This window comes from Aspergillus nidulans, chromosome VII (assembly GCF_000011425.1).
Source record: "Aspergillus nidulans FGSC A4 chromosome VII".
Lineage (NCBI taxonomy): Eukaryota > Fungi > Ascomycota > Eurotiomycetes > Eurotiales > Aspergillaceae > Aspergillus > Aspergillus nidulans.
In genome coordinates, this window is record NC_066263.1 from 3,297,980 (window position 1) to 3,323,818 (window position 25,839).

The 25,839-nt window shown below is 50.3% G+C and overlaps 8 protein-coding genes across 8 annotated transcripts, besides 1 other annotated feature; 3 read left to right on the plus strand and 5 right to left on the minus strand.

Moving 5' to 3' along the window:
- Positions 1 to 25,839: part of a sequence feature (contig 1.37 567..75346(1)) that runs on past both edges of the window.
- Positions 41 to 2,665, minus strand: ANIA_02258 (RIX1/PELP1 family protein; the record flags this gene model as incomplete). Its single annotated transcript, XM_654770.2, has 2 exons — positions 41 to 2,267; positions 2,327 to 2,665. The coding sequence occupies 2 exons, from the start codon at positions 2,663 to 2,665 to the stop codon at positions 210 to 212; spliced, it is 2,397 nt and encodes a 798-aa protein (XP_659862.1). The 3' UTR covers positions 41 to 209.
- Positions 3,077 to 6,778, plus strand: ANIA_02259 (putative filamentation protein (Rhf1); the record flags this gene model as incomplete). The annotated part of the gene is made up of 4 exons (XM_654771.1): positions 3,077 to 3,082; positions 3,179 to 3,302; positions 3,374 to 4,305; positions 4,361 to 6,778. The coding sequence occupies 4 exons, from the start codon at positions 3,077 to 3,079 to the stop codon at positions 6,776 to 6,778; spliced, it is 3,480 nt and encodes a 1,159-aa protein (XP_659863.1).
- Positions 6,958 to 7,907, minus strand: ANIA_02260 (complex I NDUFA12 subunit family protein). Its single transcript, XM_050613002.1, has 7 exons — positions 7,834 to 7,907; positions 7,740 to 7,760; positions 7,647 to 7,653; positions 7,501 to 7,581; positions 7,383 to 7,446; positions 7,189 to 7,326; positions 6,958 to 7,118 (listed from the first exon to the last, which is right to left on the minus strand). The coding sequence occupies exons 1-7, from the start codon at positions 7,882 to 7,884 to the stop codon at positions 7,070 to 7,072; spliced, it is 411 nt and encodes a 136-aa protein (XP_050468847.1). The 5' UTR covers positions 7,885 to 7,907; the 3' UTR covers positions 6,958 to 7,069.
- Positions 8,149 to 9,869, plus strand: ANIA_02261 (CDP-diacylglycerol--glycerol-3-phosphate 3-phosphatidyltransferase; the record flags this gene model as incomplete). The annotated part of the gene is made up of 3 exons (XM_654773.2): positions 8,149 to 8,394; positions 8,460 to 8,812; positions 8,864 to 9,869. 3 exons carry the CDS (start codon positions 8,149 to 8,151, stop codon positions 9,867 to 9,869), a joined length of 1,605 nt encoding a protein of 534 aa, XP_659865.2.
- ANIA_02262 (ribosome biogenesis protein LTV1) lies at positions 10,027 to 11,757 on the minus strand (the record flags this gene model as incomplete). Its single annotated transcript, XM_654774.2, has 2 exons — positions 10,027 to 11,678; positions 11,735 to 11,757. 2 exons carry the CDS (start codon positions 11,755 to 11,757, stop codon positions 10,250 to 10,252), a joined length of 1,452 nt encoding a protein of 483 aa, XP_659866.1. The 3' UTR covers positions 10,027 to 10,249.
- ANIA_02263 (ribosome biogenesis GTPase LSG1) lies at positions 12,141 to 14,292 on the plus strand (the record flags this gene model as incomplete). Its single annotated transcript, XM_654775.2, has 1 exon — positions 12,141 to 14,292. The coding sequence occupies one exon, from the start codon at positions 12,141 to 12,143 to the stop codon at positions 14,091 to 14,093; it is 1,953 nt and encodes a 650-aa protein (XP_659867.1). The 3' UTR covers positions 14,094 to 14,292.
- On the minus strand, positions 14,338 to 19,870 carry ANIA_02264 (uncharacterized protein; the record flags this gene model as incomplete). Its single annotated transcript, XM_654776.2, has 8 exons — positions 14,338 to 15,214; positions 15,271 to 15,483; positions 15,557 to 15,933; positions 16,098 to 16,123; positions 16,662 to 16,751; positions 16,835 to 17,009; positions 17,161 to 17,204; positions 17,319 to 19,870. The coding sequence occupies 8 exons, from the start codon at positions 19,868 to 19,870 to the stop codon at positions 14,405 to 14,407; spliced, it is 4,287 nt and encodes a 1,428-aa protein (XP_659868.1). The 3' UTR covers positions 14,338 to 14,404.
- ANIA_02265 (protein ksp1) lies at positions 20,951 to 22,982 on the minus strand (the record flags this gene model as incomplete). Its single annotated transcript, XM_654777.2, has 1 exon — positions 20,951 to 22,982. One exon carries the CDS (start codon positions 22,980 to 22,982, stop codon positions 21,057 to 21,059), a length of 1,926 nt encoding a protein of 641 aa, XP_659869.1. The 3' UTR covers positions 20,951 to 21,056.

Sequence of the window (25,839 nt, forward strand, 5' to 3'; positions counted from 1 at the left end):
TCTTGTATAGACATCGTTGTTGGATATGAGGCCGGACTTATATAAGTTGGCTTCTGGTAATAACCGAATTCAAGATGCAAGCTGGCAACCAAGATATATATTCTCGCAATTACCATTCAGATCACTAATGCGCTTTTATATGGTGTCCACTCCAGACTATGTTGGTCTGTGTATATCTTGAATCAAATTTAGCGTCTTGGTCTCTTTAATTACTCCTCATCCTCTTCGTCTGTATCCGGCTCGATGTTCAAAGTTGGCATCTCTTCGTCACTATCTGCCTCCTCCGGCAGTGCTACCGCTTCGACTCTAGGAACTGTAGTTGACTGCTCCACCATGACGGAAGTTGTGCTAGTAGTGACGCTATCGCCGACTGTTGACGTTTCCATGGTTGTACCTGCCAGGGTTGTGGCAGGTTGAACTGAGGATAATGGTGCAGCTGCAGGGGTAAGGGTTCCTGTGAAAGAAGACGGTTGAGATAGGGTTGTAGCTGGCGGCGTTGATACACTGCTGTCAAACCTTGCCTTCTTGGGTTGAAGGTTGTCTACCATTACCGGGAAACTGGCGGAAGGTGTGGAATTCTGGGACGTTTCCTCAGTGTAAGTGCGCTTATTTACCGATGCAGTGAAGCTCTGCGGCGCATTAGAGTCCACGAGGTCTCGGAGATTAGGGGTGGCGGCTGGTTTCAGGAAAACGGCGGGGTCTTCTGCTTGGATGGGCTCCGGCATGGCAACATGTTCCATTTCTTCGTCATCGTCTTCCTCAATATTGACGTAGTGGCCGGTATAACTTGAAGGCGCCAAAACAGGCAGCCGGGGTCGAATGAGTGCTTCCATGTTCATGTCAGATGCGTAGCTCCTGGCTAGGAAAGGAATGATGCTAATAGTTGCTCCGCGTCCTTTCACGGCTGGGTGGGGGTTGAGAACGCTGGCGTACATGGCGTCCTTGTCGGAGGTCATTATGATGGTGCGGTCGATCTCTGCGCGGATTGGGGGCGCGAGGAATTCCAGTGCGATGTGGCTGAGAACAATTTGAAGGAGCTTGGAGGCGGTTCGAACGAGCCTTGGTGGTCTAGTCGTCGCGTTCGTTCCGCGACCTTGCTTGAGGCTGGGGTTCAAGAAGAAGTCTGCATTGACAGCAGCTGAGTTCGCCTTAGACTTTCCATTTGCAGCTGGTGAGGTGTCTTTTGTGCCATATTCTCCGACTTGAGGCAGAATGTCAAAGCAACAGGTTCGAATCATGTCAGTCAAAGAGGCCACGTTCTTCTTGTTCATAGACGGGCCAACATGTTTGATCAATGCACCAAGAATATCGTATACCGAAGTCCTGATCTTCTTGTTGAATTTTTCCGCGCGGAAGACCCAAAGAGTTTGTTCCAAGACCGTCTGAGCGACGGAAAGACCGGCGGTTTCCAGCGTGCCGACCAAGGCACGAAGAATCCTGATACAAGCAACGTGTATACGAGGAAGTTCCGCTAAAAGAGCTTCCCTTTCCGTCCGACTGACTTGACGGTTGGCTTGTACATCACCTGCGTCTGATGGGACGACCACAGACATGAAGCGCGCAGTCAAATCGAGTATAGAACCCACTGGAATCGATACGGTAGAAGCGGTGGCAGTGGCTAGGAAAGTGGAAAGCATCCTCAATAGGGCAAGAAGTCTTTCGACCCCCGCATCCAGCCCTTGCCAGCCGGTAAGTCCTAGTGCGTCAGTTTTGTGACTTCCCACCTCGAGTGCATAGTCAATGGGATGGCTTAATTGCTGTCGTAATGCCGGATCCACAGATTCCCACTGTTCCACAATTGCCCTCAACACATGATTCCCAGTAGCATGTATTGAATTGATTGTCATGCGGCAAGCACTCTTCCACTCTTCCCCTCCAGTATTCTTCGGGGCACAATGGTGAAGAGCAATAAAGAGTTGCTCCGCGACATCTACCACTGACCGGGAATATAATGCTGAGGTTGAGCCAACTATGGTTTGAAGCAGACTGTGGATCTGTGCAGTGAACGGGCGGAAGATGGTAGGGTGCCGGGCAATGAGTTCCGCATAGGAGCGAAGAACAACCTCCAAGAATGGGGTATTGGGTTTCAAGCTTCGGGTAGGCTCAGATGTCGGCTTGACAGAGATGAGGTTTAAGGTAGTTGTAATGAATCCGGGAAGCGATGGCGTCGTTATTTCGCGAACAAGGGTAGGATATTGGTACGTAAGATGGAAGATCCGCGTCAAGGTGATGACGGCCATGGTCTTAGTAGAGGCAGGGTCAGATTTCTGTTTGAACAACAATTAGCAATCTACTTGAACGCAGGTGTATGATTTGATATTCTCACACTCAAAATGCTCATAAGCCCGCGAACAAACGGCTCACTTCCACGAATAATTTCCCATTGTCCAGCTTCCACTAAGGCCTTGACGAGCACGACAGCAGCCCACCGGCCCTCAAACGATCTATCCTGCAGAAGACTCGAAATCCTGGTTACCAGCTTGTGTACCTGAACCGAATGATCTGAGTCTGACTTGCCAGCCTTCTGGGACTGAGGCGCCGAGAGCAACTCTCCACATTCTGTTATAGAGGCTGCGAGCGAAGCCGCGATAGCAGGCAGTTTTTGGACCGGTAGAGTGGTCAATCGGTGATTGACAGCGCGTAAACTTAAATATAAGTGTGCCATTCTGAAGAGGAAGGTCTAGAGACACCCTAAATGCCGGCGAGTGTGGTCCTAAGCTTGTGATAGCTCTTAACCTAACCCGCGAAAAGTCGCTGAAAAATAAATTTGATACGGTTGAGATAACAAAGCTCGGACCACCACATGAAGCCTCGGAACGTAATAATACAGCCGTGATACAAGTTAGTACAGCGGATCTCCCCTGGCCGAATAATAGCGATCTGCCTGTTCCTGGGGCTGTCGTCGTCGTCCTCGACGTGGTTGTACTTGTGCAAGGATCTCTCCCCAGTATTCCAGTTAACTACCTAGCAAACTTCGAGCCTCGGGGACGGCGCTCGTGATGGACAGCGGTTTGCCAACTGGACCTCCCCCTAGATTCCGTTGCCGTGCCTCCTACAACTCCGATCCTCCTTCACAATGAGTGTAAGTGTTGTACCTCGCTCACTCACAACCCCTGTGCTCTTTGCAGCCCCGCTACGTCACCGGTCTAATCCTCAACTCTGTTAACAAATGTTCAAGGCGCGAGAGTCTGAAAAGGGCCATCGCTATGTGGTTGCCCTGGATAATGCTCGAAGTCAAAATAAATGGGATGAGGTTCCTGAATTAATCCGGAAGGTCAACAAACATGCACCTCACAAGACTTGTAAATACCTGTCATCCCTTTTGGCCGAGTTCGCATTCTAACGCTGGCGAGGATAGGCTTCCTTGATGTAGCTAGAGCAGAGTATCAGATCGTCTCTCACTTCCACAAAACTCCGTCAACCGCAAGCCCTCCGTCCTCGTCCCCTACCGATTTATCAGAATTAATACCATCGCTCCTTTCCACGATTGACAAGGCAGATGGGTCGAAACAGGAGATATTCCAGGCGCAGGTTTGCTTAGGATGGGTTCACTACACGCTGAATGAGCCGGGTCTGGCTGCGGCACGTCTTCCCAAAGACTTCAAAGAGGAGTTGGACGCCCTGACGGCTACAGGTGATGAACTGTCGCCATGGACCAGAGCTTGCTTTCTCAAAGGCTGCTATATCAAAGGAGCTGCACAGCATCAGGTTTTGGGGCCTCAAGAGGCACTGCAAGTGTTCAATTCTCTCGTCCCCTGGTTGAACAGCACAAGTCTAGGATCTTCGTCAAACCAATTCCTGTATTGGTCTGAGAAGATGTTAGCGGATGGCGCATTGATTGCTGGAGAGGAAGTCTGCAAGGATATCGCCTCGGCAGATAGCGAACTAGTGGGGATTGCCTTAAGAATCTTCCGAGCGTGGTCCTCTCATCCCTCCATCAAGTCAAGAGAGAGCCTGTCTGGCATGCAAAATGAGAGCTCTCCAGAGTCTGTCCCAAAATCATCCATCTGGAAGTCCTATTATGATCTCCTTTCCGCCATCCTTTTACATGAATTACCATATACTGCACCGGCGCAAGGCCCGGAGCGACTGCAGCTTGCCACCGAGTTACGACGTGTAGAGGCCATATGTGAGGCTAATCTACTCCGTGAAGTGAAATTTCCTACAGCCGATAGTGGAAACGAAATTATCGAGGCATGGGTGGAGCAGGTCATTCAAAACTGGAAAAGACTATGTGGCCCTCAATGGCATGACGACGAACTTGGGGAAGGTGGCCAGCATGCTTTGGGGAAGAATGTTCTCGAGGTATGTGCCGTGTGGGAATTAAGCTGTAACACTCATTACTGATTGTTTGAATTAGATTCTTTACCGTGCTGCGACTCGAACATATCATTCATTTTTGATTTTGAGGCGTCTCTTCCACGTTCATTCAGCACTGGCTGAGTTCGATCTCGCATTTAAAGCGCTTGACTCATATATAGAAATCGTCACTGGCGCCAAGGAAAGAGCAGAGAAGTCGGTCCCGAACGAGCACTTGGAGGATGATGGCGTTTTCATGCGAACGCTTTCAGAAAGTGTCACCATTTTATGTTCTTATGGTTCTGAGAAAGAGGCGGAAAAGGCTCGAGATCTCACCGCTATCTTGAAGGTGTTCATCAATAACCATGTTACGGATAGCGAGGAAGGACAGGGGAGGAAAATGATTTTTGACCCCACCACCGTTTCGCCCGCTGATATCAGTGCAACCTACCGTGCCATTGGTATTGGTCTTGCCAATTGGGCAAGCTGGACGCCAGTGAACGAAAATCGCGATGACATTCGAGCTGAGGCCATTGAGTGTTTAGAACGAAGCATTGCCCCGGAACTAGGTGATCAGCTCAACTATTCGTCCCTCTATGCTCTATCTCTACTGTTGGCCGAGAATCGGGACCTTGATGCTGCAATCGACTACGTTAAGTCGGCATTGTCGTCAAACAAGGACCCGGAAGCCACGTCGGCTTTTAGCCGTGAGCGGGACTTGATACCATTATGGCACCTTCTGGCACTACTCTTGAGTGCGAAACAGGAGTACGATATTGCCGAACGCTCGTGCGAGGCTGCATTTGAACAATTTCCCGCCGCGGTTACCTCTCTAGCCCACAGTGACAGAAGGCCCGCCAAACACCAAACCAACGCGCAAGAACAAACAACGCCAAGAAAGGCGCTCCTTGATCAATTACGGAACCGAGAAAAGGAGCGTATAATTGAAACTCGTATGACCCAACTCGCTTTTGTGGAGGTTTTGGAGGGTCCTGAGGCTGCCCTCAACCATAGCGACCAGCTCCTCGGCCTTTTCGGTACTCTTTTCCACACGTTGAATCTTGAGCCTGAAACTCAATCAAACACGAAGACAGATCTATCTGTCCGGCCGAAAAGCTCTTCCGGTACCGTGAGAAGCTTCCGCGGCAGCATTTTCGGACGGCACAGACCTCCCCGCGTGCCAGATCAAAAGACTTTGCCGAATGGTGAATTCAAGGCTGACACTCCATCTCAGCCATCGCCTCAGACTCACTCTCTCCACCTCGATGGTGCGCCCTCTATACACGTGACAGACGAGAACGATCCAAATGTCGCTGATGGTCATGCTTCTTTAGCAAGATCTGAGTCTCGGAAACTGCGTAAGCGCAGCAGCACAATCAAGAAAACTGATTCTACCCTAGACTCAAGAAACCCTAATGGCGATAGCGCTAGTCAATATGGTCCTGATCGTGGCGAAATTAATGGACAGCACCGTGAGCAGGAGATACCTAGCCCAGAAATGGTGCGTAGTGCTGTCTCACAAGCTGCCGATCAGCCACAGAGCGCAAAGCGAACACTGGGCCCCATCGCGCATAATATGAAACATACGCACCTGGATCAACCCGCTGGCCATGAGGATCAGCCGCTGGAGCAGGACATTCGGTTGCCAACATCCTACGGGTTTGAGTCGCCCACAGGAGCGTTGACCAAGTTCCCGCATACTCAAGCCCAAAAACATGCTCTATGTATTCTTGTAAAGATATGGCTGCTTATCGCCGGTCTTTATCGGCGGGCTTCGTCCTTTGAGGATGCTGCTGAGGCATGTGATGAAGCTTCAAAATACCTGAAGCGGATAGAGACTCTCACGGCGTCACAAGACGCCTCCGCCCGCTCATTCCGGGAGCGCGGGTGGGCTATTCCCAAGAGCTCTGACGAACTCTGGGCTGATATCTACACTGAACGCGGTTTATTGTTGAATGCGCAGTCGCGCCCTCATGACGCAATGGAGCATTTCGAGGAAGCGTTGCTATACAATGCTGATCATCCAAAGGCAACCATCAGCTTAGCGAACCTGCTTCTGGATATTTGGGACCAGAAACTTCCTCTTAAGCCTCCAGAGCCGGGTGTAGAAACGGGTCTGCCAGAGATGACTCCAGCACCGGTCAAGAGATCAGTTGAGAGCAGGCGCCTTAGCAGAGCCGGAGTCTCTGACTTAGTCAAACTAAAGACTGAGGAACCGGAGCCTACCGCGGAAGATGAAGAACCCATACTTGTTAACCGAATCGCCGCCCGGGAACGGGCCTGTAATTTGCTAACGGCCCTGACCAGACGCGGGACCTCGTGGGATAATTCAGAGGCGTGGTTCGCCCTTTCTCGAGCATACGAGGCGGTCGGCCAAACGCAGAAGCTAAAGGAAGTGCTGTGGTGGTGTATCGAACTCGAGGATCGACGACCGATCCGTCACTGGTCCAATATAGGTTCTGGTGCATATGTTCTATAATTGAGCCTTGAGTCCATCACGCTGTTTTTGGTTGTCATCATCTCTATTGGGGCGTTTCTTGGTCCATGTGCTCTCTAAAATTGCATTTCTCGCCATTTGCCGCCGTCGCAATATGATACCTTGATGAAAGAGTCTTATTATAGTGCAGCAGGTACAAACCATAAATTTTTTGTAAATATGTCTTTTATCAATTGGAAACAGAATAGGAACAACTTTATTTACACATTGGCCACAAACAGTCCGGGGGGCAGCTTGAGAGAATCCAACTGATGGAAAAACCTCAAAACAGATTTACCGGGGAGCAGCAACGGGGTTCCAAGCTGTATACTTGGGCTTGGTACTAGAAGAGCAACGCGGTTATTTAAATGTTCGATACGCGGCTCGTGGAATGTCCTCAATGGTGTACTTACGTCGAATAGGTCTTGAATGCAGCGCGGCTCAGAGTCAAAGTCGGTCTGTGCTCCCGCAGCTCCCAGGGTCGAACACCAAGCTGCATGATCTTGTCATTTGTGGGAGGAATGTCGACCATGTACGAGATCCAGGCGTGCCTGCACCGAGTCAGTACGGAAGATCTTATGCTGATTTGAGAGTAAGGATTCCTCACCAGCCAGGCTCAATCTGGGAGGGGTCGTATTCTTTCTGCTTGTAATCAACCCAGCGAGTTCGGACTTCATTCAGTCAGCGCCACCAGTTGAAGTGAATTGCGCTCGAATTCAACTCACGGGGAAGTTCTTCTTCCATATTCTCGTAGTACTTGTTGCCGTAGCGGTCGGTGCCGATTAGAGTACCGGCTTTGGTATCACCTGGAATTGTATTGCGTCAGTCGCTGGCCGGTTCGGAGCAGAGGGGTAAAGATAGGAAGCCATACCGATGTACTATATGCCCATTGCCCAGTATTAGTATCACGACACACAGAATATACACCCTAAGATCAACCACCGCAAGAGTGAGAACTGCATACCTGCATTTGGTGGCCATATTCCTATACGTAAAAAGGACGTTAGCAATCGTGCAGTACCTATTGGCGCAGCTGTTTCGGTCGCAGTATAGCCCACCTTGAAGCCAATTCTTCTGAGATTTCGCAAGGTTCGGAGAATAGTCGACATCTTGGGCGATGCGCTGTTGTGGAGCTTGATTCAAGCAAACCAAGAGTATGTATGTCGTCGTCCTCCTGGGTAGTCGGGTTCCGTTCGGAAGTTGTAAAGGCCTGATCCGGCCTAGCGGCAGACTATGTTTGCACTGTTTGCACACTGTACATAATTGGCCGCGGAGGACAAGAAAGTATTCCATATGCTTGAGGTCTGTCGCAATTGTCGTTGAAATCTGCTTTTTGCTGGGCTGTGGCGCTTGCATTATAGCACACATATACGATGTTCGGGCGTCTTGGTGGCAATACACTCCGGTGCGCTGCGCGCAGCCCCGTGGTGCGGCGGAGGTTCTGGGAGCGCAGCTTTTCATCGCATATACCGTCCCCAACAGGTACAACTGCTCCTTCAAGTGCGTCACCGCTAGGAAGTATTACGACGGAGCTGGATCGGATATCGCCATGCTTTGAGGTTCCCGCGTCGCGGATATCCATTCTGGACTCTCCTGCGAGTTTTTATTCTACGCTCAAGGTGCGCACTGGTCCTATTATGACGACGAGCGAGGGCTAATCCGAGGGTATCATATCGGCGCTTAGAAAAAAATCCGAAAAGCTCGAAAACGCATCTTCCTTTCTACGTTATATATCGGCAAAACGGAATATGAATTGATTCAAACCATCAACCAAGCTCTTCGCGACAACCCCGATCTGCGAGTCTCGATCCTCACCGATGCTTTGCGAGGGACTCGAGAGTCGCCGAACCCCTCGTGTGCTTCTCTTCTAGCGTCACTAGTCGCAGAACATGGACCGGACCGGGTCGATATTCGGATGTTTCATACACCGAATTTGACTGGGTTGCGGAAGAGATGGATTCCTCGACGGATAAATGAGGGCTGGGGGCTGCAGCATATGAAGCTATACGGTTTCGACGACGAAATTATTCTCTCTGGGTGAGTGCTTGCTGTTAGAAAACAAAGACTCGGTGACTAACGACCGCACAGGGCAAACCTCTCAAATGACTATTTCACGAATCGGTTAGATCGTTATCATGTGTTCAACTCGAAGGAATTGGCTGATTACTATGCGCGCATTCACGATGCAGTCTGCAGCCTCAGCTTTAAAGTCCTTCACGATCCTCACAATAAGGCCGGATACGTTCTCCAGTGGCCTAGTGCTAATAGTGCTTGTTCTCCTCTCGATGACCCAGAAAACTTTATTGGCTATGCTTCAACAGTCTTGAAACCAATCATCCAGCCGTCGGTCAGGAATGCGGTCCTCGAACCCAAATCCTCCAATCAAACATTCGTATACCCAGTAGCTCAGTTCACACCTCTGCTGAAGCCCGACACCTCCACCGAATTTCCTGCCGTTACAACAATTTTACGGCTCCTCTCCAGTTCACCAGCGTTTTCTGGCGCCCAATGGCTCTTCACTGCGGGCTACTTCAACATCCATCCCGTTCTCTCGTCCCTCCTGATAGCAAGCACCTCCCCATCCACCGCCCAAGCATCCTCAACAACTCGCGGCACCGTTCTAACCGCTTCACCCTGGGCAAACGGCTTCTACGGCTCCCCAGGTATATCTGGCATGCTCCCAGCAGCATACACCCATCTCTCAGCCCGTTTTCTCGACCGAGTCGCCGCCACGCAGGCGACGAACTTCATCGAACTAAAAGAATGGCGCCGTGGCACAGTCGGTGAACCAGGTGGCTGGACTTACCACGCCAAAGGACTTTGGGTCACATTACCGGAAGAAGAGAACCCTAGCCTGACCTTTGTTGGAAGCAGCAATTACACAAAACGCAGTTACGGTCTGGATCTAGAGGTTGGGGCACTGGTAGTTACCGGGGATGAGGAATTGAAGAGGAGGTTGAAGGCTGAAACGGATTGGTTGCAGACCGATGCAATTGCCATATCAAGAGATGATTTGAGAAGGACGGAGAGGAGAGTTAGGTGGAATGTTAGGTTGGCGATGTGGATTGTTGAGAAAGTTGGGGGTGCTTTATGATCGAATTAGACTTAGCGGCTTAAAATGAGGTCTGTATATGTAGAGTCATGATAGAGCTGTAATTCAAGCTATAGAAAGCCGTTGCGGGATCGGAATAATCAGCTGTTCAGGTTATTGGTATGATGAAGGCTGGATATGGACGTAATATAGTTTATTTAAAACTGAAGCAGAAAAAAGCCTCCATCATATTTCATTCATTTTCGAGGTATATCATCATCAAATTTAGTACTAAGACTTTTATGTACCTGACCCGGTCTATGAGGAAATGAAAATCCTCCCCAAACGCCTTGAACCAAGCTCTAAACCATCATGAGCATCAAGAAGGGATATCATTGAAATCGTCAATTGAACGCTCTCCCAGACTAAGAGAGAAAGTGACTTCAAACCTTGCCAGACACCCGGCCCGGTACTCTCGCAGGACCCAGACCCTGCCGAATCTCATCCAACATCCGGATGCCAATCGCTTCATTGCCGTTCTTGCCACGCTTGTTCTTTGCGCCCTTTCTCTTGGCCTGTGCACTGGTGTTATTATCCCACCCGTCCAGAAAATCGTCCATGATGTTGTTAAAGTCGTGGCGAGGTGCGACTGCGTTGCCATTTGCGTCAATGAGACTAGGTGCTTGTGAGGAGGCGGTCGACATGTCGGTCATTCCAGTCATGCCGCTAACCATGGACATTGAGTCATCGTACTCCTCCTCCTCGTCGAGGGCGTATAGCGCTTCGAGGCGCTCGAATCGGTCGTCTAGAAGGCGGTGGCCTTCTGTACGGGCTAAAGAGGAAGACGTCATGGAGTAGGCGGAGGGGTTGGTGAGGGCGCCCTTGCGCTTTTTCCGACGGATTGGTGTTCCGCCTGCTGTAAAGACTGTAGAGGCAAGGGTGCTGCGCTGTTCAGATGGGACAATGCTAGGGGGAGCCGCGGGCGTGGTTTTTGTTTTTCCAGCTTTCTTGAACTTGGCGAATTCGCGCATCCAATCTTGGTCGTCAGGATTCATATCAGGTGCCGGGGCATCGTGCTCTGGGAGTTCTCCGGGTGCGACGTTCGACTCCTGTTTCAAGGATGAGGTACTTGGCTGGACAGGTGCTTTCTCTGTTGCATCGGATTCCCAACCTTCGTCCTCGTCGTGGTCGAACAAAGTATCCTCCCAGTCACCAGGGTCCATCTCCTGCCCTTCGGCAGTCAGCTCACCAAAGAAATCATCATCATCCTTTTCGTCGACGTATTCTTCATCCTCAAGCGCCTCAAGCACCTCTCGAAGTCGAGGATCCATGTCCGGCTTAAATCCCGCAATGGAGTCCGGCACGTCTTGCTGGTCCTGGTAGGTCGGTTTTCGTGAGTATGTAGAAGCAGTAGAGTATGCTCCATATGCAGAGCCCACAGAACTACGATTACCCCAGTTACTTCGTGTGTCATCGTTATTTAGTGAAGTCTGCGCAAGGGCATCTTCCAGCTTCAAGGACTTGGTCTTGCCTTTGTCCTTGTTGGTCGCTTCGACGAAGTACGCACCGCCTCCAGTACCCAACTCTCGCATATGTTGCATATAGTCATACTTCGAGTCATCGAAGTAAATGCCATAGTTGGCTGCCTCACCCTCGTTCTTGCGAATGGAATCATTCCCAAATTCACTGGCAAGATCGCTTAAGTGCTTAGCACGACCTGCTGAAGATGTACTTGCTGAGGATGTACTTGGCGCTTGGGCAGCTGGGCCATAAACAGGATGAAGAATACGGTCTTGCGCATCGGGGTCGTGGATAAGGGGATCATTCTGAGAACGATGGAAGAGTTGATAAGTAGTGGCGTTTTTCTTATCGCTAGAGAAATGTCAGCGAGTGAGCGGCTTTGAGAATCTTGCATAATATGAACATACATCCACTGCTTTCGGGGAGGCATTTTGCAAGGTGACCTTGACTAATAGGAGTGACCGGAGGAAAGGTCAGGCTGAAACTCGAAGATAAAAACTGAAGCTATCCAAAAAAATTGCGGGCGGTGGTGGGTCACGTGTTGTTGACCCCTCCTTACTGACAACAGAGAACTGAACAGAAGTGACCGGAGGATCTATATTAAATCGAGAGGAGAGGATACCATCTTAAAATCTCTAATCTCTGTTTCTCTGTTATATTCGTTGACTTCAGCAGCACTGTCAAACCGAGAAGAAAGTATATGCTGAGTCAGCCATTCTTCCGCGGGGTTTTTTTTGCCAGGCCGGAAACTATTAGAAATCCAATTTCTTCAACAACCTCACCTCGCACCTACTCCTTACATATCGGTTCAAGATGGTGCTGGCAAAATCTAAAAACTCGGTGGGGCTCGGCCAGAGCCTCATGAACGATCGCTTTGGTAAAGGAAAGGCCTCTAACATGAAGAAGTCGTCTCATAATGCTGGAATTGCACGCAAAGATATGAATGGCGAAACTTACATCACGAACTCCGCCAAAGAGGCTTCTTGGGTTAAGATGCGCAGTATCACGGAACAAGCGGCGCTAGACGAGTTTTTGACCACCGCCGAGCTGGCTGGCACCGATTTCACGGCTGAGAAGATGAACAACGTTCAAATCATCCATACGGACCAGAAGAACCCCTACTTGCTCTCGGCCGCGGAAGAGAAATCAGCCCTACGAAAACACAAGAAAAACAAAGGCCGCCTAACGGTTCCGCGTCGCCCGGCGTGGGATGCGTCGACCACTCGGAACGAGCTTGATGCTATGGAGCGTGAGAGTTTCATGGACTGGCGACGGGGTTTGGCGGAACTACAGGAGAACAACGATCTCTTGATGACGCCGTTCGAACGGAATCTCGAGGTTTGGCGTCAGCTGTGGCGAGTGATTGAACGATCCGATATTGTTGTGCAGATTGTTGATGCCCGAAACCCTCTTCTCTTCCGCTCAGAGGATCTCGAAACCTACGTCAAGGAAATCGACCCCAAGAAGCGAAACCTACTACTAGTCAACAAGGCTGATATGTTGACTGACAAACAGCGCGAAATGTGGGCCGACTACTTTGAGCGCAACCAGATTGAATTCCGTTTCTTTTCCGCACAGATGGCTAAAGAGGCTAATGAAGCCCGCGAGAATGAAGGCGAGGATGAAGATACCAAGTCGCTGACAGAAGGTACGGAGAATTTGAATCTACAGGAGTCCAAGGAGAAGGAAGCCGACGGAGGCGTCGATCTTCCCAGCGGCACAAAAGCCCCTTCTCCCAAGCGAACCAACATACTAGATGTGGATGAGCTTGAGGAACTTTTCCTTTCAAACGCGCCAGATGCAACAAAAGACGATGAAGATGAACAAGATGGTGATTCCAAACCTAGAAAGACAGTCATTGGTCTAGTCGGATATCCCAACGTCGGAAAATCTAGCACAATCAACGCCCTGCTTGGTGCAAAAAAGGTCTCCGTTTCGTCCACTCCGGGTAAAACGAAGCACTTTCAAACCCTCTACCTCTCACCCGAAATCATGCTCTGCGATTGTCCCGGTTTAGTCTTCCCCAATTTCGCCTCCACCAAAGCCGAGCTCGTCGTCAACGGCGTCCTCCCCATCGACCAGCAACGCGAGTTCACCGGCCCAGCCGGCCTCGTCGCCAAGCGCATTCCCAAACACTTCCTCGAGGACGTGTACGGCGTTACCATCCATACTCGCCCGATCGAGGAAGGTGGCACGGGTGAGCCAACCGCCCACGACCTTCTCCGCGCCTACGCCCGCGCCCGCGGCTTCGCTACAACAGGACAAGGTCAACCCGATGAATCCCGCGCAGCCCGTTACATATTAAAGGATTATGTCAATGGCAAACTTCTTTTCTGCCACCCGCCTCCTGCCAATGAAGCAGAGGGCGAAGAACAAATCGATCCTGCTGAATTCAATAAAGACCTCTACGACTGGGCACACCTACCACCCCGCCGGCAGGCAATGCTCGCAGCCACTCAAGCCTCTGCGTCTTCCTCATCCAAAAACCCTGTGCAAGGCCGTAAATCCCAATCGGTTGACAAAGGATTCTTCGGTCCTGGTTCGTCGTCCTCGGGTGGACGATTGACGATGCCTTTTAACGCCAAGTACACAGAGCAGGGCCAGCAGATTCGGAAGCCGCTAACTGGGCGTAAGGAGCGTGTTATGATTGCGTTAGAGCGCGGCGTTGATGTCTCTGAGGTTCGGGGACCTTCAAAGAAACACTTCAAGGTCAAGCATAAAAATCAGAAGAAGGGCAAGAAGACGGCGGCAGATGATGACTATTGAATGATTGAGCTCGCTGGCGAGTGGTGATGACATAAAAGCATTTCACTCATTCCTTTATTTTTTCTTTGGATTTCCTCTATATGTCGACTATGATGACGGCGGGTTTAGATGGCGTCTGGTTATACCTGATTATCTTTCTTGAACGGAATATTTCAAGTACCTCCATTTATACATACCACTTACGATATACTAGTCCTGATTACTAAATGGTGTATACGAAATCTGCATGACAAAGCTAAGTTCGCTTATATTTCTTATTGCGAGTTGTATGTGATAGAAGGCTCGTCACAACGCTATCGAAGGAGCCAAAGCTAGAGAAGACTCTTCAACTTCGAGAACCCATTCGCAGTCAAGATCCTGTCACTCTGCTCCTTCTGCCAAGCCACTCTCTTTGTAACCTCCTCCCGTCTCGACTTGTTCTCTCTCTTTCCAAGTTGCTGCAAATGCACCTCATCCGGCCCGTCTGCAATCCTCAGCGTCCTCACCATCGCCCACAGAGAAGCCAGCGGCGTATCTTGACTCACACCCGCAGCGCCATACACCTGCACAGCACGATCGATAACCGTCAATGCAGTCTGCGGGACCAACACCTTCGCCTGCGCAATCTCCTTAAGCGCAAACTTAGCATTGCCCTGGTCGATCTTAATCGCCGCATTAAGCACAATCAGACGCGCAGCGTCAATTTCGATACGTGACTTGGCGAGCCACTCGAGAATTACCCCATGTGAGGAGAGCGGCTGCCCAAAGGGTTTCTTGCGGTCATCATTGATACGTGCAATGAGCCAGTCGATTGCGCGCTCGGCGGCGCCAATTGTCCGCATGGCGTGGTGAATACGGCCAGGTCCTAGGCGGCCTTGGATGATTTCGAAGCCGCGGCCTTCGCCGAGAACCATGGCGGATAGCGGAACGCGGACGTTCTTGAAGGAGATGTGCCCGTGGCCATGAGGGGCGTCGTCGTAGCCGTAGACGCTGAGCATGCGGTGGATGGTGATGCCGGGTGTGGATGCAGGTACCAGAAGGACGGACTGCTGCTTGTAGGTGTCTGGGTTGCGAGGATCGGTCTTGCCCATGACGAGGTAGATCTGGCAGCGGGGGTCTCCGGCACCTGAGGACCACCATTTCTATAGGTACACTCTATTAGTTTAGATTCCCTAAAGAAGGGTTGGAAGAGGTTTACCGAGCCATTGAGAACGTATTCATTCCCTTCGCGCCGAATGTCAAGCTGGATATTCGTCGCATCGCTAGAAGCAATATCTGGCTCTGTCATGAGGAACGCAGACCGGATTTTTCCCTCCAGCAGAGGCGTCAACCACTGCGCCTTCTGTTGGTCATTGCCGTACTTGGCCAAAACCTCCATGTTACCCGTATCAGGCGCGGCATTGTTCGTAGCCTACCAGAAGACATCTTAGTACCCCAGACGTAATTGAGATAGCCCCGCGCAGTCCAGATGCGGGGAAGCTCACCTCACTCGCAACCTTGCTCTTCCCCAGGTACTCCGCCATAAGCCCATACTCAAGATTGCTGAACCCAGCACCTTGCGAGAAGTGGTTTTTAGGGAGGAACATGTTCCATAGACCAATCTTCTTCGCCTTTGTCTTGAGCTCCTCCATGACGGCAGGGTTGGTCTTCCATCGTTGCTCACCGGTGCCGAGCTGCGCGGAAAAAAGAGCTTCGGCGGGGATGCATTCTTTCTCGACGAATTCTTCGACCTGATCTTGTTGGTTAGACTTTTGGTTGTTCGGAGTGGAGGCCGCAAGCCGGGGTAATGGTGCGGGGAAGTACCAGATCCAGGGTCTTCTTGGCCCGGTCGCTGACGAAGGGTTGAGCGATAGGGGGAATTCTAGTTGAGGCAGACATGATAGTGAAATGATAAGGAGGTAAGGATAGAAAGTGTGGAGGAAGAAAGGAGGTGGGGGGCAGGAGGCTAAAAAGCAGCGAGATGGTCAAGCTTGGAGATGGCAGATTGCGGAGAAGCCGAGGTCAATCTCGGCTGCGTTAGCGAACCATCACCTTTACCGTCTTGCTCTACACTGGATTAAGTTGCAAACTAGGTTGATGACTCATTGTTATGCCGATAGAGGAATCAATCGGCACTGTTGACCAAGTCGTTTACCATCGGAAGCATTATCAGAAACACAATCAATAGACTATCGGCTAGAACCCCGATATCAGTAACGAGCCATTAGAATTCATAAACAACCCAACCAAGCCATCCGGGTCCCAGATCTCAGGAAGTAAAACAAGAAACAATCCCAAAAATCAATCCATCCAACCATCCCAGAGTCATATTATTACAAGACAAGGCAAGAATGACCGAAAATCAACTCCCACGACCTGCGCCAGCCAGACATGTAAACATCAAGAGAGCAAAACCAATTTGAATCAAAGGCTCTTCTCGGTATTCTCGGCCGCGGCTGACGACTGTTGTTCAAAGTTCTTCTTGCCCAGTTTGGCGAAGAGCGATTGGGGTTTTCCGGCGCTGAGAGGCCACTTTGTTAGCATCACCCACGGAAAAAGGCAGAATAGGAAGCGAGGAATTATGGAATGGGAAGTCACATATTGACATACTTTTTAAATCGCTTTCCCTTGAGATCGCTCAACTTCTTCGAACAAGGACTCATGATGTCGTCGGATGGAGAGACGTAACTTGCTTGTTGTCTAAAGGTTTGCGTTAGCATCAGATTTCTTTCCCATCTGCCAACATGAGCCAGTCTCGCTGAGTCAAATAAACAAAAACGTACTTGTCTTGGTTCTCAATCTTCCCCTGTAGTTTCTGACGGTGGTAGTCCATCAGATCGGTGGTTGATGATGCGGTCTTCAGGTCCTGCTCGTTGGAAACGGCGAGGTGGGTGTTGGGCGAGCGGGCAGTCAGCGGGTTAGAGTTCATTTTGAGGCTTGTGATTGAAGTTTCTTTAGCTGTATAATGGAAAAAAAACCTTCAGGGTCTTGAGATCAATGATAGAGACAGTGGTAATTGTGGGAGAGTCAACCTGCATTGTTCAAGAAAAACCGAGAGAAGCCCACAATAGATTGTTGTCATGGCAACGCGCTATTTTCAGGAACCCACTTGTCGGGCATTGAAATTGTTGCATCATGACAGTTACCGGCGATCTGCACATATGTCATGGTTTAAATCATTCCGTCATGGTCTCATTATTTAGGCTCTAGGTGCAATTACTTGTTACTTGTGTATATAGATATTTTACAATCTATCCACAGCCTCACTCTGCCAACGTGTCATCGCCCCCAGTTTCAAAGCCAGAACATTCTGGGTCAGAGTCCAGGTCCTCGTGGTTTTTCTCGCACCCTCCTTCATTTTCTCCGTTCAAATCGGGTGGGCTACTGTTCGATCTTAGCAACGGGGGTGCGACCTCAGCTAATGACCGAGCTCCCTCCGGGGATGGAGATGTAGTCCCTCGTTCGTCTGGTCCTAGTCTCGAGTCGTCCGAAGTTGGGGTTGGAGGGGCATACATAGTTGGACTGACTGACCCGTCCTGTGAGTCTTGTGAGACCTGTCGACGATGACCGGGGGTGGTACGATAAGATGATGTCGGTCGCGTCGAACCGGGGCTTCCAGGGGGAGACCCGAACCCCAAGATGGGCGAGGAAGGCCGTAGACTGTATGACCGTGAGACCATGTTTTGCACGCTGGGAAAGTCAATGTAGCTGCCAACTGCGCCGCGGGTGAAAAGCACAAGACCAAAGCAGAGAAGCACCACGATGCTCTGAATAACAGCCACTCGTTTTTGAAACACTATCTCATCAGCGAGAACTCCGAGCTGAGCACTCAGGGAGTGTATCTCTTGATGGTACTGAATCCTCTGATGCTCAAATTCCAGCGCTACGCTTCTCCACGCCTGGTCGTATTGCTCACGAAGCTGCTTTAGTTCATTGACCACGGTCACATTCAAGTTTTCCAGAAACGTGGAGGTTTTAGAAAGCTGTCTTTTCTCAACCTTGTTGAATGCATCTCGTAAAATCCGTGACTGCTCTTCAATGTATTGTAATGACAGACTTGAGTTTGTTTCCAGCATTTGCAGGCGCTTGTTGACCGATTTGAAAAAAGATTCCTGTGTTGTCGGGTTTGCGGACGGCGGTTGCGTTGTAGTTGTTCGTATTGACTCAACACCCTGCTCATCTCTAGAGGCAGCTGTAGAACGAGTATCTTGGTCAGAAGTGGCATTGTGAGAATCTGTTTCTGACGAAGCCGCACCGGAGGCGGCAGTATCCGCAGTATTAGGAGGATTGACACCAGAAGAGCCTGAGGCTTTATAATCTCCAGCCTCAGGAGAAGCAGCCTTGGCAGCATTGCCAGCTGAAGGTATAACTGGACTTGATGAAGTTTTGCTAAGCACTGGCTTATTCCCTTCAGTCGCGGGCGACTCTTCCGAGGTGTCATTGATGCCACACGTTTGAGGATTCACTGAACCGAGCAATGCCAGCTCAACACTAGTAACAAATTTCGGACATATTTTTGACGGGCGTATTTCAGAGTTGACGACGTGAAAACTTGGTGCCTCCGGCGGCGGCACTTCAGTCTTCGTGGCATCTTCCGTGACAGTCTCTGTCTCTAAAGCTGGTTCTGCCACACCTCCAGCTAATTCTTCCTCAGCTCTATTCACCTCTCCATCGTGCTTGTATTCTTCCAACATTGTCGTCCCGTGAACACGAATTAAACTAAGCGGACAGTAAAACTCGTTTCCATAATGCGTTAGAAACTCGATTCGCAAGTATCGCGCCCAAATAAGCGGGTTCTCAACTGCGAAGGCTTGTATCTCGCGAGTATTCCTCGCTGCATAAATCCCGAGCTCCTTCCATTGCTCTGGCTTCGCAGGGTAGCGGTCTGCGACACTGACGCGGAAAGTGTGGAAGATCGAGCTGAAGAACTCGTAGTTGGCGAGAACAACAGTATCCACCAGAATATCATCGCATAGCTCGAGAATCAAAAACTTATTCTGTGCACGACACTCGTTCAGCATATAGCTATCCTTATTCTCAATCAAGACAGACGACGATCCTTTCGCCTCGGGGTTTGTCTTGAGCACTGTTGCGGCGCAGTCAAAAGACGCGTAGTTGAACCGTTCTTTGCAAGTAGTGCCAGCATCTTTTGACCGCTCACCTCCTGCATGAGGAACACCCTGCCCAGAAGCCTCGGCCGTGTCACGGCCTCCATCCGGGACTACTTGTGCCCCGCCGCTTCCACGCGAAGGAACATGAGTAACCCAGTCAGTCGCGGTTTTTGCAGCCTCTGACGCATCGGCCCCAAAGCCGCCAAAGTCAAGCTCAATCTCCACATCGTCTCCTAGAGAGTCGAGCGCATTGTTTATACCTAAAGGTCGTCGACGGTCCTTCTCTGCGGTCCCGGCCCGCCGGTTGCCGCCGATATTCTCCGCCGACTGTCCTGCCCTAGCGAGATTTTGTTTTTTCCAGTCTTCAAAAGAGAGAAAGTTCACGTTGTCGAGCGGTGACTCGGTATCCAATTCATGATCCGCCAACGAGGACGCTGGACCTGGCTCTACCGTTATGGAGACCGAGACCGAGCTTGATCCGCTGGTAGATTTCAGGTTATTATGAGATGCTGGTGTCGGTGTCGTCGTCAGTTCACCGTTCGGCCATCGATCCCAACGCGTTTCAACACAGGTGGGCCATTTCAGAGGAACTACGGCTTCCCTCCAGTCCCTTGCAAGGCATACGGGTTGTTTCTGAGAGTCACCGCCGGATTTTTGAATATAGGTCAACACGAAAATCGCCGTCGTAAGCCACCGGGGTGCCAGCATTGTCAACGCGAAGCTCGGTTCAGACTGGACTCATTGCGCGAACATAGTCTATCGGGATATAAGAAGACTACCCTTCTCCGACTGAAAAGATAAGTGGGCCTGAGTGTTAGAGTAAGAGTCGGAAGCCCTTATCGGTTTCTGTGGGGTTGACCGTCTGACAACCTTTGTTCTGTAATTGTAGTTTCGCGCCGCGGGTGCCTTTTTGGCCAGGTGGCGATAGCCAAGCTAGGTACTAGGGACTGTATTCGGAGGAAATATCTCGGCAATATCTAGAAACGTAGTCGATGATTTACAAGGAATAGGAATATAATACAAGAAAAGGAGTGACAACGGTACTCGAGGACAGCAAAGGTGGGCTTTAAAAAGACCTAAGATAAGTTCAGATCCTCACCGCTTGGCGCTCCGTCCTTTGTGGGATGTAGAGTCTAACAGGGACCAAGGCAAATTTGTCCGGTGGCTTACCACTATTGTTCGGAGAAGATATTCCGTAGCCTACTGTCCAGCGGTATTCCGAACTGATTATAATTAAAATAGGTATTTCTTACTAATTACAAATATAAAAGAATAAATGCTGTACGAGTCACTTTTGAATTATAGAGGTATCCTCCGTGGCTACCCAGTAGAACTAGATTACATCGAAACCAGTCCAATGCCAGGCCAGGACTGTCTCCTGCTGGGTAGAATCAAAAACACGCTTTTCCCGTAACATTTCTTTCCTTTGAGTAGAGTTGATAATACTGCAAAATCATCGTTCCCAGTGTCCATTCATCATCCGCTCGTGATGTTGATACTGTAATTAAAAGAACATGCGTGAGGCGAAAGACGTCAACATATCGATATCCTTGATGAAGAGGAAAATGGTGTCAATCTCAAACAAGGATCGCCTCCCAAAACCACTTTTCGATATTTCGCGCCATTATATTATACAGGAGAGCAGAAGCGAACAGCGCTTGGTGATAGTAAAAGGCATGGTCTATGAGAGAAAAGAAACGCGAGATAAGAGTTGACAAACACCAGGTTCTTTGTGCAAAAAAAAATTTGAATTTTGTAAGGATGGGAGATATCGAATGTGAGAAGAACCGACTTTGGCTTCGAGCGCATGAAACAGACACAACATGACACGAAAGGCTGAGAACGGAGACAAGGCGCGCGATGATATTGCTTAGAAACCAGGGTGTAGCCTCGCCTACAAATGCAAATCATGCCAGCCTCCTACGAGGTCAAGATCCTCATCGATGCTGCCATGATAATCAGACTTGGTGTTGACATGTTTCGGACTTTCCAAGGAATCACGTCGCCAATCTCTATTGAGGAATTGACGACGGCGCCGATCTTGAGCAGCAAGGCTTTCCTTTTTAGCCCATGAACCATAATCAAACCCTGAGGAACCCAGACCCCAATCCTTCCGCCATGTCATGTTGTTAGGGAAACGTTTCGACTCGAAAGAATGCTCCGCCGGCTTGAAGTTCCGTCTCTTATCACCTAGAGCAGCCCACTTATCCAGACTGGTCTTCTTCGGAGAAGTCTTAGTGTTGGAAGGGATAACCTTGGCAACGGCGACAGGCACACGCTCTGCAGGCTTATTCGACGGCTCGATCGGACGCGAGGGCTCATTACGGGAATCGAGAACGGAAGTGGAACGAGACTCTTGCAAACATGTTGTCAAGGAACTGCCCGTGTCCACAGATGTGCTCTCGTGGCTCCAGCTACGGGAGTTCTGTTCGCGCCGTTGATTCAGAGCCGTATCCTCGTATTCAGATTCTTCCTCTTCCCAAAGGTCGCTCCAGCTCTTAGAAATTTGCTCGCTACTCTTGTTCTTTCGCCCGAATACCATCGACAGAGACGGTATAGGCTTGGCTGCTTGGCTAGGCAGAGATCCAGTAATAGTAACAGGATCAGAGGGAGGCGGGTAACGAGGAGCGGCCTTTGTAAGCACTGGCAAAGCAGTAGACCGATACGAGTCTCCGAGAGAAGATTCCAAGACTGAAGCCATGGAGGGAGTATGATGGACCGAGAACCAAGAAGTGCCGGCTGTTTCGGATGGTGGGAAAAGGTCTTCCGAGTAGCTCTCGTTGTCGGGAATGGCGGAGAGCTGTCGAATGGGCTGTGGTGGGCTGGACTGGAGCGCCTTTGCCCAGGGAAAGGAGTCGCCTTGATTGATTTGGGGACTTTGGATGGAGGGAGTCCGAAGGGGTTCGCGATTGGCACTTGCGGGAACCACCTCGCGCTCGTCAGTACAGAATTCATCCAGAGCTTCATCATCCGTCGTAAAGGATACAGCCCGCATGATCGCATCCCGGATGCCGGAGAGAGACCGCTTCTCAGCGTCGAGAGCCATGCTGATCCTCAGAATCTCAAAGGTATCCTGAGACATGTTGGGGAAGATGTCAAAAAGAGACTGTCGGTCTCTAACATAATCAGCAAACAGGATGTCGGACTCGGTTGGCGTAGCAAATGGGTTACGAGCAAATAAAACATTCAGTAGGCAGATACCGATAGCCCAGATGTCCGCTTTCGCGGGAGAGTATCCGTTGTTAGCGGGGTCGTACTGTTCCGGGGCCATGTAGCGGTCACTTCCAACACATGACTCATAACACCAGGTCTCTCGGGTCGCCAGGCCCAAATCGCCGAGCTTCATGGATCCATCTTGAGTAAGGAAGATGTTCTCCGGCTTAATGTCTCGGTGATAGAGGCCATTAGCATGCATGAATTCCACTGCACTCACAAGTTGGAGCATGAACTCGCGAACATGCTCCGTCTCGAGTGGACCACGGTTCAATCTGATGGCTTCGTATAGGTCTCCATTCGCACAATACTCCAACACAAGGTAAAGGTGAGTAGCTGTTTCGAAGTGGTGGACAAGATTGACAATATTAGGATGATATGCGAGGCGTTGGTGACAGTCAAGCTCCTCAAACCGGCTATCGCTGGAAGACGGGTTCCATGAATCATTCGAGGATTTCAGCATGCACTTGATGGCAACGTCGCGGCCGGTCTTGATGTCGGTTGCAAGAAAGACCATGCCAAACGACCCATGATTGAGAGGGGCCACAGTGCGGAAGCGCCCATCTAGAAGCTGACCCGGGATGAAACTGTTCTTAAGAGACTCCATGACTGGCAATTGATCGGACAAGACGGTAATCTTCCAGAGATATAACTGTCGATGTCCAAAACAGAAGAAAAAATTCAACAGCGACGATGAGGAGCAGGGCTAGTAGTTGAGACAGAAAGCTCTATAAGCGCGCTGCGATGCAGGAACTGACGTCTGACAAGACCGATGCGGAACAGAACGAAGTAGAAGGCTGATCGAAGGTAAAGTGCCGGCCTGCAATTCCAAATCGATTTCACCGCCGAGAGAACCAAAAGAAGAGATTGGTAAACGAAGAAAAAGAAAAAGAAAAGAGATAAGGGAAGACCGAGTTTCTGATATCAAAGTTTCATATAAATGAGGTGCAGGGAAATTGAATCGACAGAAAAGAGACAGAGACGGCGGACAGCGCGGGGCGCAAATGGAGAAGTACCCGACGGGGTGAACGAGACAAGGAAATTTGTAGAGACCGTTATAGTTTCATTTGTATATCGTCCAGTCGAAAGTGGGAGACCGATATAATGATAAGGGAATCGGCGGCGGAAGGAGTGTATTTTAATCCGAAGGACGACAACCGTGGTAATAGCACGGGGTTGATTGAGATGAGATGGAACAAAAACGCTGCGTAATATCGTAACCGGAATATGGGTTGTATAAGAACAAAAACAAAAGACGTCTCGTTATGAATGGCCTTCGAACTCCGGGTTCAAGGTTGGGATTGGTCGTGACTCAGAATATGGAAGCAGCTAGGTGCCAAGTAGTCATAGGTTTCCTTCAAATGGAAAGCTGTGGTCTACTAGGCGTTGCTGGAAATGGTATCTGAGGCTCTGGACGGCTGGCAAAGGATCTTCAAAGCCAGGCTAGGCGAGCAAGAAGAGCCAAAGACCAGCTGCCGGCCGAGTAGCGGACAGCGTCAGATGACAGCTAGCAGGCTCAACTTCTTGAACTTATCACGAATCCCACCACTTGCTCTGTAGGTTCACAACGTAGTACGGTCTTGGACAGAGATTGACGACAGATTGGGGTCCTAGAGCTCGTCCGGGATGGTGGACCTCTTATGAGTCACAGAAGGCGTTCGAAGATCTGAGATAACGACACGTTCCGGCGGCAATGAGAAGCTAGGTAGTGGAGGACCGGCAGTACACACGATTTGAAGAGCAGACCTAGATCTGACCTAGATATCGGCGTTGAATAGTACTATGGCTCCGCGGCAAGGGTGATGATATGGCGAGGGCGAGATAGCGGTGGTTGTAGGTGATGAAAGGTATGACGATGCGATCGCGAATGGGAGATGAGGAAAGAACGAGGCGAAGGATGATGGAAAAAAGTTTGAAGGAGGATGGAAGGAAAGCGGAATGGAGGTGAGAAGTTAGAAGGAAGAGCCGGAAGTCGTAGGTTGCAGGGGGAGGTAAGAGCGATAGAGATACACGTATGAAGGCAGATGGATAAGGAGGTACTCGGGACTGGGAATGATAAGTGAGTGGTGGGTGGATGATAGGCGGATGCGCTGAGGGGCGAAAGAAGCAGAAGGAAGAACGGCAGCACTGCAGCTACTAGCAGTACCGTTATTTACAGCCTCACTCATGATGTAGGTGACAAATACGGGTATGGTACGGTTACCACTACGTGGGCTTACTCCACCAGTGCGCCTGTTTTCATTGGCCAACGTAGTGGACTATCACTGCATTCGGTCACTGCCCCACACACCCAGGCCCCTGAGCCTTCAGTTGGTCCCCTTGGATGATGATGACTGTTGGTAGCTTTGTATGGATGGAAGGCGGAAGAATCCACCGGGCGCCTCCATCATCACCGTCATCAGACACGTCCCCAAGAAAACACGGTTGCTGGATCATCTCTTTAATGGCTCGTGGTGGATTTCAACTCTGGCTCAGGAGGGGACAAAGACAGATTGTTGTCTGCTTTGTAATTTAGATTCCATTTAGATTTCCAAAACAGGCTGCAAGTATGTTTCAGAGCCATTGCGGGCATGACGACTCCTGAATTCGTGATCGACCATATGGACGGATCGAAGGGGCGGGTGCGGAGAAGATTGTCAATTGAGAGCAAGACAGTTTCAGGTCCAAGCAGCGTTTGGATTTAATTGATAGCGTGGGCTAGCAACGTAGCTGTGGTTCTACAGTCCCTTTGCTCGATAATCTGATACAAGGCACAGACCATAAGGCAGTTATCTACGAGTAGCGACCAGCATTAGACAGGGATCTCAGCCCGAAGGCTGTCCCCAGGATTTGAACTAACGTCAAGCTGCTGCAGGTCCGGGTAGGCTCCATCAATCAAGGCCAGACACCTTACGGCCTTGAATGCGAGTCCGTTTCCCGACCCTCCAACTTGCTTGACGAACTCCACCTGGTGAAACCGGATCACGGTGGTCAATGGCTCGATCTCGGTGCCTGGGAAGAGCAAGAATGTCATCACCTCGGCCGATGGCGCAGTAGCCACTAAGCTTCTTTGGGAATGCAGCACAGGCGCCTGAGTGGGCCTGTGGCTGCAAACCAATCGTCGCCTAGTAATGCCAGTGAACGCCGTTCTAATTGCGTCCATGTCTCGAATTGTCTGGGGTGTTCTGGCTCTTGCTCTGAAGGCCTCACAAGGGTCCTGTCCATGGATTCTCTTATCTAACTAGACATTGCTGTCCAGCCGCCAGCGCTTGCCATCCGGCGGCAACAGCAGCACCCCCCAAGATCCAAATGAGGATGATATGATGATGATGTGGTTACCTGACTCGTGCTAGCTCTACTGCGGAGATTTGAGTCTGGACTTGCTGGCCTCGAGCTGCACACATGTGGCTGGGCGGATGTTCTGAACCGGTGAATAATGCGCTGAGCATACTTGGGCATACAGAGCGCCTGCGGTGGCCAGTTGG

Bases quoted from the DNA above. Each gene is read 5' to 3' on its own strand.
- ANIA_02260 (XM_050613002.1), bottom strand. From the start codon at position 7,884: ATGTCGACTATTCTCCGAACCTTGCGAAATCTCAGAAGAATTGGCTTC. The intron at 7,327-7,382 runs GTGAGGAATCCT...GACTCGGTGCAG, and splicing joins TCCCAGATTGAGCCTGGCTG to GCACGCCTGGATCTCGTACA. The intron at 7,119-7,188 runs GTAAGTACACCA...TTGCTCTTCTAG, and splicing joins GCATTCAAGACCTATTCGAC to TACCAAGCCCAAGTATACAG.